This window comes from Danio rerio, chromosome 18, assembly GCF_052040795.2.
Source record: "Danio rerio strain M-AB ecotype USA chromosome 18, GRCz13ab, whole genome shotgun sequence".
Taxonomy (NCBI): Eukaryota; Metazoa; Chordata; class Actinopteri; order Cypriniformes; family Danionidae; genus Danio; species Danio rerio.
In genome coordinates, this window is record NC_141038.1 from 50,031,614 (window position 1) to 50,047,422 (window position 15,809).

Sequence of the window (15,809 nt, forward strand, 5' to 3'; positions counted from 1 at the left end):
GTGGCTTGATGAATGATAGATTGATGATAGATAGATACTTCATTTATCCCGAGGGGAAATTAAAAATTCTATCAGTATCCACATGAGATTAATTTCATTCATTTTCCTTTGGCTGAGTCCCTTATTTTTAAGCTGAGTTACGACAGCGGAATGAACCGCTAACTATTCTAGCATATGTTTCATGCAGCGGATGCCCTTCTAGCCAGAACCCAGCACTGGGAAACACTCATACACTCACACATTCCTACACACACTCAATATGGTCAATTTTGTTAACCCAAATCCACAATAGATAATAGATAAAAAATAAAAACAGAATATATATATATATACACACACACATACTCAGAATATATACATACACACACATCTGATTACATACTGTATGTACAGTGCATCCGGAAAGTATTCACAGCGCTTCCCTTTTTCCACATGTTTTTTATGTTGCAGCCCTATTCCAAAATAGATTAAATTATTTCCTCAAAATTCTACACACAATCCCCCATAATGACAATGTGAAATAAGAGCTTTTGAAATTGTTGCAACTTTATTCAAAATAAAAAAGCTGATAGATCACATTTACATCAGTATTCACAGACTTTGCTGTGAAGCTCTAAATTGAGTTCAGGTACATTCTGCTTCCACTGATCACTCTTGAGATGTTTCAGCAGCTTCATTGGAGTTCACCTGTGGTCAATTCAGCTGATTGGACATGATTTGAAAAGGCAAACACCTGTCTATATAAGGGCCCAGGGTTGACAGTGCATGTCAAAGTACAAACCAAGCATGAAGAAAAAGGAATTGTCTGTAGACCTCCAAGACAGGATTATCTCAAGACACAAGTCTGGGGAAAGTTACAGAAATATTTCTGCTACTCTGAAAGTTACAATGAGCACAGTGGCCTCCATCATCTGTAAGTGGAAGATGTTTGGAACCAGCAGGACTCTTCCTAGAGCTGGCCGGACATCCTAGCTCAGTGTTCGGAGGAGAAGGTCCTTAGTTAGGGAGGTGGTCAATAACCCGATGGTCTCTCTGTCTGAGCTCCAGCGTTCTTCTGTGGAGAGAGGAGAACCTTACAGAAGGACAACCATCTGAGCAGCAATCCACCAATCAGGCCTGTATGGTAGAGAGGCCAGACGGAAGCCACTCCCCACCTGGAATTTGCCAAAAGGCATCTGAAGGACTCTCAGACCATAAGAAACTAAATTCTCTGGTCTGATGAGACTAAAATTGAACTCTTTAGAGTGAATGCCAGGCGTTACGTTTGGAGAAAACCAGGCAGCGCTCATCACCAGGCTAATCCCTACAGTGAAGCATGGTGGTGGTAGCATCATGCTGTGGGGATGTTTTTCAGCAGCAGGAACTGGAAGACTAGTCAGGATAGAGGGAAAGATGAATTTAGCAATGTACAGAGACATCCTGAATGAAAACCTGCTTCAGAGTGCTCCTGACCTCAGACTGGGGTGACGGTTCATGTTCCAGCAGGACAATGACCCAAAGCACACCACCAAAATATCAATGGAGTGGCTTCACAACAACTCAGTGAATGTCCTTGAGTGGCCCAGCCAGAGGCCAGACCTAAATCCTATTGAACATGTCTGGAGAGATCTGAAAATGGCTGTACACCAATGCTTCCCATCCAACCTGATAGAGCTTGAGAGGTACTGCAAAGGGGAATGGGTAAAAATTCCCAAAGACAGGTGTGCCAAGCTTGTGGCATCATATTCAAAAAGACTTGAGGCTGTAATTGCTGCCAAAGGTGCATCAACAAAGTATTGAGCAAAGGCTGTGAATACTGATGCACATGCGATTTTTCAGGTTTTTATTTTTAGTAAATTTGCAACAATTTTAAAAACTCTTTTTTCGCATTGTCATTATAGGGTATTGTGTGTAGAACTTTGAGGAAATAAGTTAATTAAATCCATTTTGGAATAAGACTGCAACATAAAAAAATGTGGAAAAAGTGAAGCGCTATCAATACTTTCCGAATGCATTGTTAACATGCGTATAAAGTGATTCATCAATCACATTCGTTGCAACATATCTATCTCTATTGGAGTTGTCAGTGCCAGTATGATTAAGAAACACTATAGTATTTACTATAAATTACTGTAGTATATATTCATGTGGGTGTCTGACAGCTGAAAATAGATCTGGTAACTGGTAATAGCAGCCTGTATTACTTTTTACCTTGCACTTTTTTGTAAACATTTCTCTTTATTTATTTAGGATATATATTTTCACATTTTTGATTCCAATGGCTATTATTATTATTATTATTATTATTATTATTATTATTATTATTATTATAACTATAATTAAATTAAATATTCTTAAGAATAAAGTATATGTTCTTTGGAAGAGTGTAGCTGCATCGTGATGATATTAAATTGCATCTCTGGCATTATATATTAAGTGACACAAACTGGTCTTAAAATGACAATAATATTGTTTAATCGCAATGTATTTTGGGGCAATATATCGTACAAATGTATATCGTGCCAGGCCTACGATTGAGGGTTGGAGTTTAACTAGACAAAAACCTACACATGTATGTTTGTGTTTTTGTGCGTATGTAGTCTCCTCTCCCAAACATGCACACACCAGCAGATTACAAGCTTCGCTGCTATGATCCCTTCAATAAATGTCAGTCACACACAGAGAAATAGAGCTCAGTGCGCTGATCCGCCCACCGCACAGTTTCCCTTACTGGAGCACTTTCATGCATTATCGTAATGAAACTCGCACAGCCTGACAGAGCCAACATGAATGTTTTTCACTGCCAGAATTGAAAGAATAGTTTAAGCAGAAATGAAAATGCTGCCATTATTCAGTGCAGATTGTCATCATCCTCATATCATTCCATGTTTTTTTTTGTGAAACACAAAAGGAGAAACAAAGTGTGAGTACAAATCGTTTTGAATTTGTCAAACCTCTTCCCTCTTGAACTTCTCTACATTACTTTTATATATGTAACGGAGGCTAGCTAGTGTGCGCTGTGCAGGTAAACCTCACTCCTCTGACATCTAAGGTTGCTCTAGTGACAGACGCTAGAGGCCATGGTCTTTAGCCTCCTTGGTAGAGCAACCGAATCCCATGCGGAAGGTCGTCGGTTCGATACCAGCTCGGAGCGGGTTGGGTGGCGTAGGACCGGTGGGGTTACATTGGTGCCGTGACCCGGATGGGAGTGAGGTTTAGGTGGGTGAGTGTAACGGAGGCCAGCTAGTGTGTGCTGTGCAGGTAAACCTCACTCCTCTGACCTCTAAAGGTGCTCTAGCGACAGACACTAGAGGCCATGGTTTTTAGCCTCCTTGTTAGATCAACCGACTCCCATGCGGAAGGTCGCCGGTTCTATCCCAGCTCGGAGCGGGTTGGGCGGTGAAGGGCCGGTGGGATTACAAATGCTTAAGTACTACTGAATGTATAAACCCATGTTGGCTTATGAGCGAGTGGGAAAATAAGTGAATAAAAAGAATATGAACCCAGACTGTGATTTTGATTGTATTTAAATATGTTTTAAAGGGGTCCTATTATGCAAAAAAAAAAAAAAAAATCTATAAGGCTTTTAAACAGTTGTGTTGTGGTGGTATGTGAGTATAACCAGATAATAATTGTAAAAATAAATTATATTTTTAATAATTTTTTGCTGTCAGGGTTCTGCCACTCTGCCCATGTAAATTCTTTTTTTGGTGGCAGAGTCTAGACACTAGCACTGTCTTGTCCTGTATGTCATTGAGGGCTCTATTTTGACGGTCCATGCGCAGAGTGCAAAACGCAGGGCGCAAATGCTTTCAGGGCGTGTCAGGACGCGTTTTTGCTAATTTAAGGACGGGAAATCTGCCTTGTGCTGCGGCGCATGTTCTAAAAGGGTTGAGTTTGTTTTCTTAATGAGTTATAGGTGTGTTTTGAGAATAAACCAATTAGAATCTCATCTCTCATTCCCTTTAAGAGTCAGCTGCGTCACGCCAAGAGCGCATTCGCTATTTACAGGACGCAAAGTAAGTCTAAGTGGAAAAAATGAGCATTTCACAAGCAAACAGTTAACAGTTGACAGTTTTCTAAAAGAAAACTGTTAAACAGAGCATCTACTGCGTGAGAATGAGAGATAATGGATCACTTTCACTTTCGCTCTTGGATTGGGAAACCTTTACGCACAGACATCAATTAGTCTATAAATAAATAATTTTGTTTGTTAAGTGCAAATATTCATTTCAAAACCATTTCTAAATTCAGTTCTAATTTCCAGCAAACGAATAAATGAATAGAGTTATATCTGAGTTATCTCCTAAAACACATGCTGTGCCCCAAATGGTCTAAAACCTGACAGGTGGGCAAATCTAAGCTTGTTTTTAATAAAACAAATATAAATATGGATCTAATAAATAATACTGCTAATAATAATAACATTATACAAAAGCAAATTGTTATGAATGAACTGAAAAAGCCTCCCGAGATGAAGAAGACATAAAAGCAGTGGTTTTTCATATTGATGTAGGCTAGAAAATAATATGTTTTGTAATATCTTAATCCTTTATATTTATATCCTATATCTATTCTTATTATATCCTATATACATCCTTAATATTTACATTTTTTCATATGTAAAGATATTTGCCTATTGCTCTCTTGTGCGTATTAAGCAGTGTGTAAGCGAGGCGCAACTCTGCGCTGGAGTTTAGACCGGGTTAGTTTTGGTCTAATGAAAAATCTATTTTAGTTTCTCAAAATAGCAACGCGCCAGCGGTCCGCCTCAGAACCCCTTCCTTTTTAGACCAGAACGCCTATGGGCGCAAAAATGAGCGCTAATGGCTAATGCATTTGCTATTTAAACAGCGTAGCGCAACGCCTCAAAACGACTCTTGTGCCAAGCTGAAACTACCAAAAGACTACTGCACCGCGTCTTGCGCCCCACTGCACCGGGTGTATGATAGGGCCTTGAGTCTCTGTTCTGTTATTGTGTCTCTGTATGGGCTCCGTAGTGAGTGCGCTCAGAACAGAGGTCACCAACATGGTGCCCGCGGGGAACCAGGTAGCCTGTGAGGATCCCATGTGTTGCCCGCAGGCCTATTCTAAAAATAGCTCACCATAGCGCCACTTACCAGTAAGCTTAATCTAATATAGAAGTAATAATTTAAAAATGTAAATATTTGCAGAGATATATAAAAAATAAAGTGTTGCACATTGATACAATAAATACAGGATATTTCCTACCCTGTTAAATCATTGTTGATTGTTGATTTTGTGAGAATCATTAACATGATCAGTGTCTTCACATGGATGAATATCATTCATTATTACGAAAAACATAAAGTATAATTAAAAGTAAATTGAGCAAATTTGTTATTTGAGAAGTGTTTATCAAACTGGTAGCCCTCCACATTAATCGGTACCCAAGAAGTAGCTCTCAGTTTCATAAAGGTTGGTGACCCCTGGCTCAGACCATGTGCGATCCCGCTGGATGCGGGCACTCGAGGTCTGTGCGTGTTTGGGACGCGTGCTCTTGTACTCGTGTTTGTGTTTTCTTCTGTCGGCATCATGCTGTTTCATTCTCAGCGTCTCAGTCTGTGTGAACATACAGTTTAGCACTTTTTTCCATGCCTCGAAAACACTGGATCTTAATTCAAGCATTTTCAAAGCTTTCCAGCACTCGTACGAACCCTGAGTATTTCAGCCTACGAGTGCATTTCTGCCTCAAGAGTTGAAGAGACTCCTATCATATTTCCTCCCCGAACTGTTTTTTTCGTGCTTCTTCAGGAAGTGTCCCGGTTCTATCTGCTGACTGCGAGGCTGCCCTGCTTAGAGAAAGAGCCTTCGCTGAAGGTACAGTCCTCCAGAGAGAGAGGGGGCGGCGCTGGGCCGCGTTTCACGATTAATTGGAAGAAAGCAAGAGAGTTTAAAATAAGCAACTCTCTGACACACTTAGAGAGAGCGAGCAGAAATAGAGCACGAATCAGGACAATTCAAGCTTAACACACGCGTACACTTGCAAACACACACACACAGGGCTAAACACACAACAGATTTGATTGTGTCGGACGTGATTTTCATGGGAAGAGGCTATTAATAGTGTGAGTACCTTCAGCACAATAGCAGTGAGGTCCTTCAAGGCTGCTGGAGCAAGTGGCTCCGTTCCTGCAGGGTCCAGAAACACAGTGATCCACCAATGACTGACAGCGCTCTCCTTCAAAACCTTGAACACACACATAGATTGATTTATTTTCCTAGTTTGAACCCATTTGAATCAGGTAAATAGGGTAAAACAGTTAAAGTCTGCATGAACCAGAAGCTGCGACTGTTTTTTTTTTTGTCACATTGTGACGCAGTTCCTGGAGAAACAGGTGGGAGTGGCTTGTTTTTTCTACTGTGAGCTGATTGGATGTAGTAAATTAGGAATTTCAACAGACAAACAGACCTAACAGACTCCTCCTCCTTGCTATTTATGTTTGTCAAAACTGACAGCTGGAGGGGCGTGGTTAAGTGTGTTAGACACGCCCAATACCTCAGACAGACATAATCTGAGAATTTAACTGAAAACAAACAGTTCTATTAAAGATTACAAGGGTAAACCATTTTTTTTGTTTCTTAATGACATACACAGATGAGTTGTTCACCACAAAACTAGCTAACTAAATCAATATTATTAGCTTTGATTTCATTTGTACTTTAACATCAGCACAAAATGGAAACTGAGATCTTTGCCTTTTATTTTCGAACAACAACAAATGAGGGGCGGGACTTGATTTTGTCTATGACGAATTGATTGGATGGTTGTGGTTTCCTATTGGTGGATCTCATGTGATTGACAGGCTCTTGTTCTAGTGAACACCAATCAGAAAAGATATATTGTTGAAGAGGGAGGGGATGTTTTGCTTATAGATTATGAGTAGGCCCACACAGAATCTGTGCGTGCAGAAATCCGCAGATTTCCACAGAAAATTTCTACTTTTGTTAATTTTTATTAATTCAGTTTTGTAATTAATTTCTGTGATATTATTGACTGATAAGAAATTGTTCATATGATTTATTTACAATACACGTTGTCAAGTAATATTTTCTGTCTTGTAGTAGATATTATTATATTAGAGACTTGCTTTGTTTACCAAAAAAGAGGATCCAATTGGATTTGCATTGCAAACATTAAATAAAAGTTTAAAATGTATTTTTTTTTTATTTCATATGTTAAGTTTTTAGTTACGATACTCCCAAAATCATTCTGCAAAAATTTGCAGATTTTTAAACAAAATTCTCAGCAGAAATATTAAAACAACGTCTGCAGATTCTGTCTGGCCCTAATTATGAGCAGTGTTGGGTAAGTCACTTCACAAAAAGAACTAATGACTAATTACCTTATTACAATTGTATTTAAATTAATGTTTCTGTCTGAAAATTAACCCAGTTACTTAGTAAGTAATTTATTGGAGTAAAGACTAAACTAAATAAATCTGACGTATATAAATAAATATATATAAGGCAGAATTATTAGCCCCCTTTGATTTTTTAATTTATTTTTTAAATATTTCTCAAATGATGTTTAACCGAGCAAGGGAATTTTCACAGTATGTCTGATAATATTTTTTTCTTCTGGAGAAAGTCTTTCGGCAAAAAACATTTTAAGGTCAAAATTATTAGCCCCTTTCAGCTATTTATTTTTTCGATAGTCTGCTAAGTTAACCTAATTAACCTAGTTAAGCCTTTAAATGTCACTTTAAGCTGTATAAAAGTGTATTAAAAATATGTAGTCAAATATTCTGTACCGTCATCATGGCAAAGATAAAATAAATCAGTTATTAGAGATGAGTTATTAAAACGTGTTGAAAAAATCTCTTCGATAAACAGAATATGGGGAAAAAAATAAACAGGGGGGGTAATAATTCTGACTTTAACTATACATATAATTGACCATAGTTTAAAAAGAATTGAAGATAATTCAATCCATATGTTGTAATGTAAATTCCTAAAACATTTAATAGTTTTTTATTGTTGGACAAAAGGCCTTATTCAGTCGAAAAATTGTTGTTATTGTGCTAAATATTTTAATAACAAATACATACACACAAACACAAACACAAACACAATTTAGATCATATATATTGTCATGAACTAATTTCTCTAAATTTAGTTTTTTAAGCATATGCAATTGTCTTGACAAATGCTTTATGTTCTTCTGTTGAAAGATGAATTAATCTGCAAAGCATGTATTAATCTGCTGCATTGAATTAATTCATATAGAAATGTTGACTTTACAGTATTTAAGCCAAGTCTATTATAAGTAACTATAATTAAATGATCCCTCACTCAACTTTTTTAGTGGAAAAGTAATTTAATTATGTTAATTAGTTACTTTGTAGCTATTTATAACCCACGGAAGAACATGCAAACTGACCAACTGACCCAGGCAGGACTCGAACAGGGACCTTAATGCTGAAGAGCACAATTTCTGATGTGTAATAGCTCATACCAAAACGCTCGAAAAATGTCCTTTTTAGTCCAAAAACAGCTTTTTATTAAACCCAAAGCTGCTTGTCTTAGTATGACATGAGAATGCAGCAAAAGAAGTGTGTGTCTATTTGTCAGGTTAATTTGTTTTTTGATGCATTACTGAAAAATATTGGATCCTGACAGTAATTTCGCAAAACACAAGTATGAGTAAAAATGTATTTATCATTATTTCCCCTTTCATACACATATTGTTTGATGTAGACAGTTGATGCATTTTAACCCAAATGACCCATATTGTTTTCAGTTTACATCAAAGCCAGCATTTATCTATTATTTTAATATGCAAAGCAGTAGGCCAATTAAAGCACTGGGTGTTTACTTCAAAGAAAGCGGCAAATCTACCAAAACCAAGGCTATGTCTACACTAATCTGAATAAATTATTCTGAACCCTCACTAATGTTTTTGATCGCACTCTATTTTAATGTCCAATTCACACTATTGGCGGCATGGTGGCTCCGTGGTTAACACTGAGGCCTCACAGCAAGAAGGTTGATGCTTGATGGTTCAAGACCTGGCTGGGTCAGTTGGCAATTCTGCGGAGTTTGCATGTTCTCCCCGTGTTGGCGTGGGTTTCCTCTTAGTGTTCCGGTTTCTCCCAGACTCCAAACACATGCGCTAAAGGTGAATTGGATGAACTAAATGGGCCGTAGTGAGAGTATGTGTGTATGGGTGTTTTTCAGTACTTGGTTATGGCTGAAAAGGCATCCGCTATGTAAAACATATGCTTGAATAGATGGCGGTTCATTCCGCTGTGGTGACCTCTGATAAATAAGGGACTAGGCTGAAGGAAAATAAATGAATGAATGAATCTTGCTAACCTTATAAATGTAAAACAGAGAACATAAAAAATACATAATAATAATAATAATAATGATGATGATGATGATGATGATAATAAAAATAATGATAATAAAGATAATAATAATAATAATAATAATAATGATGATAATGATGATGATGATGATGATAATAATAATAATAATAATAATAATAATAATTATAATTATAATAATATTAATAATGATAATAAAGATAATAATAATAATAATAATGATGATGATAAAATATTAATAACAATAATGATAATAATAATAATAATAATAATAATAATAATGATGATGATGATGATGATGATAATAATAATAATAATGATAATAATAATAATAATGATAATAAAGATAACAATAATAATAATAATAATAATAATAATAATAATAATAATAATAATGATGATGATGATGATAAAATATTAATAACAATAATGATAATAATAATAATAATAATGATGATAAAATATTAATAACAATAATGATAATAATAATAATAATAATAATGATAATAAAATATTAATAACAATAATAATAATAATAATAATAATAATAATAATGATAAAATATTAATAACAACAACAATAATAATAATAATAATAATAACAATAATAATAATAATAATAACAATAATAATAATAATAATAATAATAATAATAATAATAATAATAATAATAATAATAATAATAATAATAATAATAATAATAGCATTTCCAGTTTTTAATCCCTAAAACTAACCCTCACAAAAACTCATTTTCATGTGATGTTGATTTCAGGTTTTTATATTGCTTGTGGGGACATTTAGTCCTCGTAATGTAGAAAAACCTCCCAAATGGCTCCTAGTAAACACAATCTGTTCCTTTTCTTCAGATTTAAAAACATTTAACAAAGCCTTCAGTTATAAACCAGCACAAATCAGTGGGCCAAAGCAGGCTGTGTGCTTTTCTTACAACACAGCTAATTAACATCATTTATGGCCTCCTGTGTTCTCTATAATCCTCTTACAGAAACGGACAGAGCGGTAAACCGTGTTTGTTTATGTGTTTGCACTTGTTCCTCTAGACCTTAACAGATACGCTACACAATCAGCACGTCCCAGACAACATTTCTTAAAAAAGGCAGAGTTGCTTCTTAAATACCAGGCTGAAAATAATCTTCATTTACATTATCAAAGGCGTTTGTTCATCCGTGACCTTCATGTCTCTTGCTCACCTTTTATTTTGCTCTTCTTTTCCTATTTATTTCTATCATTGTAAGCATCTTCATTAAAACTCAAAGCATTGAGCCCAAGGTTAACCTCCATTCTTCCCTGACAGCGCATGCATCTATGCAGAAATTATAAGGTTCAATTCATTTTTTGTGCTAGATTTATGCTATGCTAATTTATTCAAAGAGTGAATTATGAAAAGCTTTAATATGAATATTTGTGTACACTGAAGAAAGTGATTCATTGGATTATTTTTTAAGGTAAGTGGTTGCAAACTATTTATTTGGGCTGAGTTTAAACAAATGAAATTTGGTAATTCATTCATTTTCTTTTCAGTTTAGTCTCTTTATTAATCTGGGGACGCCACAGCAGAATGAACTACCAACTTATCCAGCATATGTTTTACACAACTTCCAGCTGCAGCCCATCACTGGGAAACACCCATACATTCATTCACACACATACACTATGGCCAATTTAGCTTACCCAATTCATCTATAGTGCATTTGTTTGGACTTGTGGGGGAAACCGGAGCATCCGGAGGAAACCCACGCCAACAAGGGGAAAACATGCAAACTCCACACAGAAATGTCAACTGACCCAGCCGAGACTTAAACCAGCAACCTTCTTGCTGTGAGCAGACATCGCCACCCACTACGCAACCTTGCCACTCTTAAATTTAGTCATGTCCTTTACTTATTTTGTTTGTTTAAATTTAGGTTATATAAATTGTTTGCAACATTTTGCAATGAACCATTTTTTTCAGTGTAGAACCTAAACTAACCTTTCTTAAGGGCATCTTACAGTAAAATTACTAACATTAAGGGCCCTATCATGCATCCGGCGCAACAAGGTGCAAGACATGTTTGACGCAATTTGTTGCTATTTTCAGACAAGTGCAACAGTAATTTTCGTGTTTTGCGGCACTTTGTTTAAATAGTAAATCCATATATATATATATATATATATATATATACAGTTGAAGTCAGAATTATGAGCCCCCGTTTATTTTTTTCCTCGATTTCAGTTTAACAGAGAGTGATGTTTTCAGCACATTTCTAAACATAATAGTTTTAATAACTCATTTCTAATAACTGATTTATTTTATCTTTGCCATGATGACAGTACATAATATTTGACTAGATATTTTTCAAGACACTTCTATACAGCTTAAAGTGACATTTAAAGGTTTAACTAGGTTAATTAGGTTAACTAGGCAAGTTAGGGTAATTAGGCAAGTTATTGTATAATGATGGTTTGTTCTGTAGACTATCGGAAAAATATATAGCTTAAAGGGGCTAATAATTTTGACCTTAAAATGTCTTTCAAAAAATGTTAATTTTTAAAATTTTTTAAAAGGTTTTATTTTAGCCGATATAAAACAAATAAGACTTTCTACAGAAGAAAAAATATTATCAGACATACTGTAAACATTTCCTTGCTCTGTTAAAAATCATTTGGGAAATATTTTAAAAAGAAAAAAAATTCAAAGGAGGGGGCTACTAATTCTGACTTCAACTGTATATTTATTTTTATTTATTTATTTATTTTTTTGCCAAACGAGTGGCATATTTGATAAATCTACTCACACATAATAAAACAACAATTATGATATTATTGTTGAGGCAAGTATTATACACCTCATTAAATAAACAAACAACAGACACACATTCTTGCACTGTATTTATGAGGACTTCCCATTGACGTAATGGTTTTTGTACTGTACAAACTGTATATTGTATCTCCCTACCCCTTAACCCAACCCTCCCTGCTGAAAAATCCAGCTTTAACCAGCCTAGGCTGGTTGGCTGGTTTTAGCTGGTTGACCAGGCTGGTTTTAGAGGGGTTTTGGCCATTTCCAGGCTGGTTTCCAGCCATTTCCAGCCTGGTCTTAGCTGGTCAGGCTGGAAAATGACCAGCTAAATGACCAGCTAAATTGACCAGCTTTGTTTAAGCTGAACATAGCTGGTTTTGACTGGGCTCCCAACCTGGCTAGGGTGGTCAAGTTGGTTTTAGCTGGTCATCTAGCCTGAAAAACCAGCCTGGAAATGGTCAAAACTCCTCTAAAACCAGCCTGGTCGACCAGCTAAAACCAGCCAACCAGCCTAGGCTGGTTTAAGCTGTTTTTTTTTTTTTCAGAAGGGCAGGGAACAATCTGCATTTGTACATTGTCAAAATGTAAGTGTTATTCATGAGGATCGGTAAACCACACTGAACTCAGCTAAACTGAACTGAACTTAAACACTAAAAAAACTGAACTACACTGTTCCAATTTACTATGACCATTTATGTAAAGCTGCTTTGACACAATCTAAAGCGCTATACAAATAAAGGTGAATTGAATTGAACTGAATGAGCAGTTTTCCTCATGGGGCCAAACAATTGTTACAACAAGGTCAAAATTGACTGAGATTGGTTACTTCTAAGGACATTTGGTCCCCATAAGTATGGCCGGACAGAGTTTATGGACATTTTTTGCCATTTCTGCGCAGAATTTTGTATAAAATCTGCAGATATGAAATGATTTTGGAAGTATCATAACTAAAAACATAATATATGAAATAAAAATTGATACCTTTTTAACTTTGATTTAATGTTTACAATGCAAATCCAATTAGATCCACTTATTTGGTAAACAAAGTCTCTCATATTATATATCTACTGAAAGACAGAAAATATTACTGTACACACTGTATTGCAAATAAATCAAATTAACATTTTCATTTTTGACAATAATATTACTGAAAATAATTTTAAAACAGAATAAATATACACACTTTTACACAAGTAAATAAGTAGACTCAATAGCCCCTTTCACACAGTGATACCGGTAAATATCCGGAAAATTTCCGGAACGACTTTACCGGTATGTTCAAAAAAGCGCTGTTCACACAGGCGAGGACGTTACGGAAATTTTCCGGAAAAGAGCATTCACACATTCATTTCAAAATACCGGTAAATTCTGACATCATTCACCACAAATGAGCTTTAAACGGCTGCGCTTGTATTTGTAAACATTAGACTAAATTACAAACTCTGTGGATGATCAATATTGTGAACAACTTTCGCAGGATCACTTTCTCATGTCGAGATATTCATAATATGTGCGTGTGCTGGCGCTCACAGGCTGTTTCACAGGCACACGCAAAGCTTGAAGGTAAACAAACAACGGCTTATCATAAGCATCTCATCGATGATTATTTGCACAGTTGGCATTAAGAAGAACATATAAACGTGATCTGACTAACTTCTAGCAGCTAAATGTGTCTGGGAAAATATTGAAAGGCTTTTATTCTCACAAACCGCGCGGACGTAAATGCGTCTGACTGTTGTGATTGGCTAAAGCAGACGTCTCACGTCAGCATGTTCTAGACGTGCACGCGCTTATTACGGCAATCTTCCTTCTGCATTCACACTGCATTCACAACAATGTTACAACTTCTCTTTCCGGAAAATAGCCAGAACGAATTTACCGGTATTTTCAAAAAGGACCTGTTCACACATACAACCTTTCCGGAAAATTGCCGGCAATTTTCCGGAAAGGTCTGTATGTGTGAAAGGGGCTAATGATGGGCTCAAAATCTGAAGAAACCTGCAGATTTCTGCGCCCGCAGATTCTGTCTTGGCCTACACACAGAGACACACCTGTCTGGCAGGTACAGGTGTAGTTTTGTCCTTCATCTCTCTGTCTGAGGTCAGCACAAGAGCCGTTGTTTTCACAGGGCTTCAGATGGCAGGCATCAAACTCCTCGCAGAAGATCCCAGAATAACCATCATCACACCGACAGTAAAAGGTGTCCTGTGAGCCAGTCGGGTGACAGAAAACACAGCTGTTAAATCAGCACCTCTGAGAGGAAAACTGCAGCACAGATTCAGTTCACTAAAAAGAGGAAATAAGGCTCATTATGATGTGAGGTCATTACCACGGAGGACTGGGTGACGCATTTGCCTTTCCCGGAGCATTGTGGGTCACTGAATGCACTGCCGGGCTCCATGCAGTTATTGGTTTTGACCAGGAGATGAAGCCTCAAAGTGACCTCTGGACCAGAGGGAGAGCCAACATGAAGAACACCTACAGTGTGTGGAGGGAAAATAACAACTGAATCAATAGTCGTAAAGAATAAGTTGATTTAAAAAAGTAAGTGGAGCCACCAGGACGGCTGCCGGGGTTTTGCAATGTGCTTGCTACTATTTGTAACCATTATTCTGTTATTTTTTAATAACTGAACCAGTTGGGTTAAATATTTGGTGCTTTGTTGGGTTATTTTTGGGTTGTTTATTAAATAACTCAACCAGTTAGGTTACAAATTTTGAATTTCAACAGATTTAATTGACACAGTACAGCCAAAGAGCTTAGAATGACCAAGAGGCGACACTCAGAATGTTCCATTGCAACAGCATCGCCCACAAATAGCATAGAATCACCAAGAGGCGACACTCTAGTGCAATTTAGTAAACAGCCGCTAGATGGCGCGGCGGCCATTTTGGAATGAAAACCCCAACAGAACAACAGCTTATTACCCTGCTAAAAAATCCAAGTTAAACCAGCCTAAGCTGGTTGGCTGGTTTTAGCTGGTTAACCAGGCTGGTTTTAGAGGGGTTTTGGCCACTTCCAGGCTGGTTTCCAGCCATTTCCAGCCTGGTCTTAGCTGGTCAGGCTGGGAGATGACCAGCTAAAACCAGCTTGACCAGCCTAGCCAAGCTGGGAGTCCAGCCAAAACCAGCTATATCCAGCTTAAACCAGGCTGGTTTAAGCTGGATTTTTCAGCAGGGATAAGTCTGTAAGAAAACTAATAGAAGTGCTGATGATTGTGATGGTAAGTGTTGTATTGTGGTCTTTCAGGTTGTATCTCAGCTTTAATGCGCTTTTCAAATAAATAAATAAAAAACAAAGCAGCTGCTTGCCATCGGGACAGCAATAAGATCCAATGGACAGCCGATCGCTTCCACTCCAAAATGGCGGAATCCGGGGCTGTTGTTGCGATGCTGTTGCAATGGAACGTTCTATTGAGTGTCACCTCTTGGTCATTCTAAGCTCTTTGGCCCCCAGCAACAGCCCTGGATTCCGCCATTTTGGAATGTTCCACAGTTTTCCACAGTTTTCATTCCAAAATGGCCGCCGCGCCATTTAGTGGCTGTTTCTCGAATTACACTGGAGTGTCGCCTCTTGGTGATTCTATGCTCTTTGGTTCAGCTGTATTAACATGTATGCGTAATGTTGTATTTGCGTTATAACGTTTATTTAAGCTCTAACACAATATTATTGTTGTTTTTA

General features: G+C 36.9%; 1 protein-coding gene across 1 annotated transcript in view; it reads right to left on the reverse strand.

Annotated features, from left to right (window-relative positions):
- dner (delta/notch-like EGF repeat containing) overlaps positions 1-15,809 on the reverse strand; it is a 63,262-nt gene that overhangs the window by 15,746 nt on the left and 31,707 nt on the right. Inside the window, exons 5-7 of the mRNA NM_001282486.2 lie at positions 14,458-14,606; positions 14,180-14,333; positions 6,077-6,190 (exon numbers count right to left, since the gene is read on the reverse strand). Coding sequence (NP_001269415.2) covers positions 6,077-6,190; positions 14,180-14,333; positions 14,458-14,606 — 417 coding nt within the window. The remainder of the gene's footprint in view (positions 1-6,076; positions 6,191-14,179; positions 14,334-14,457; positions 14,607-15,809) is intronic.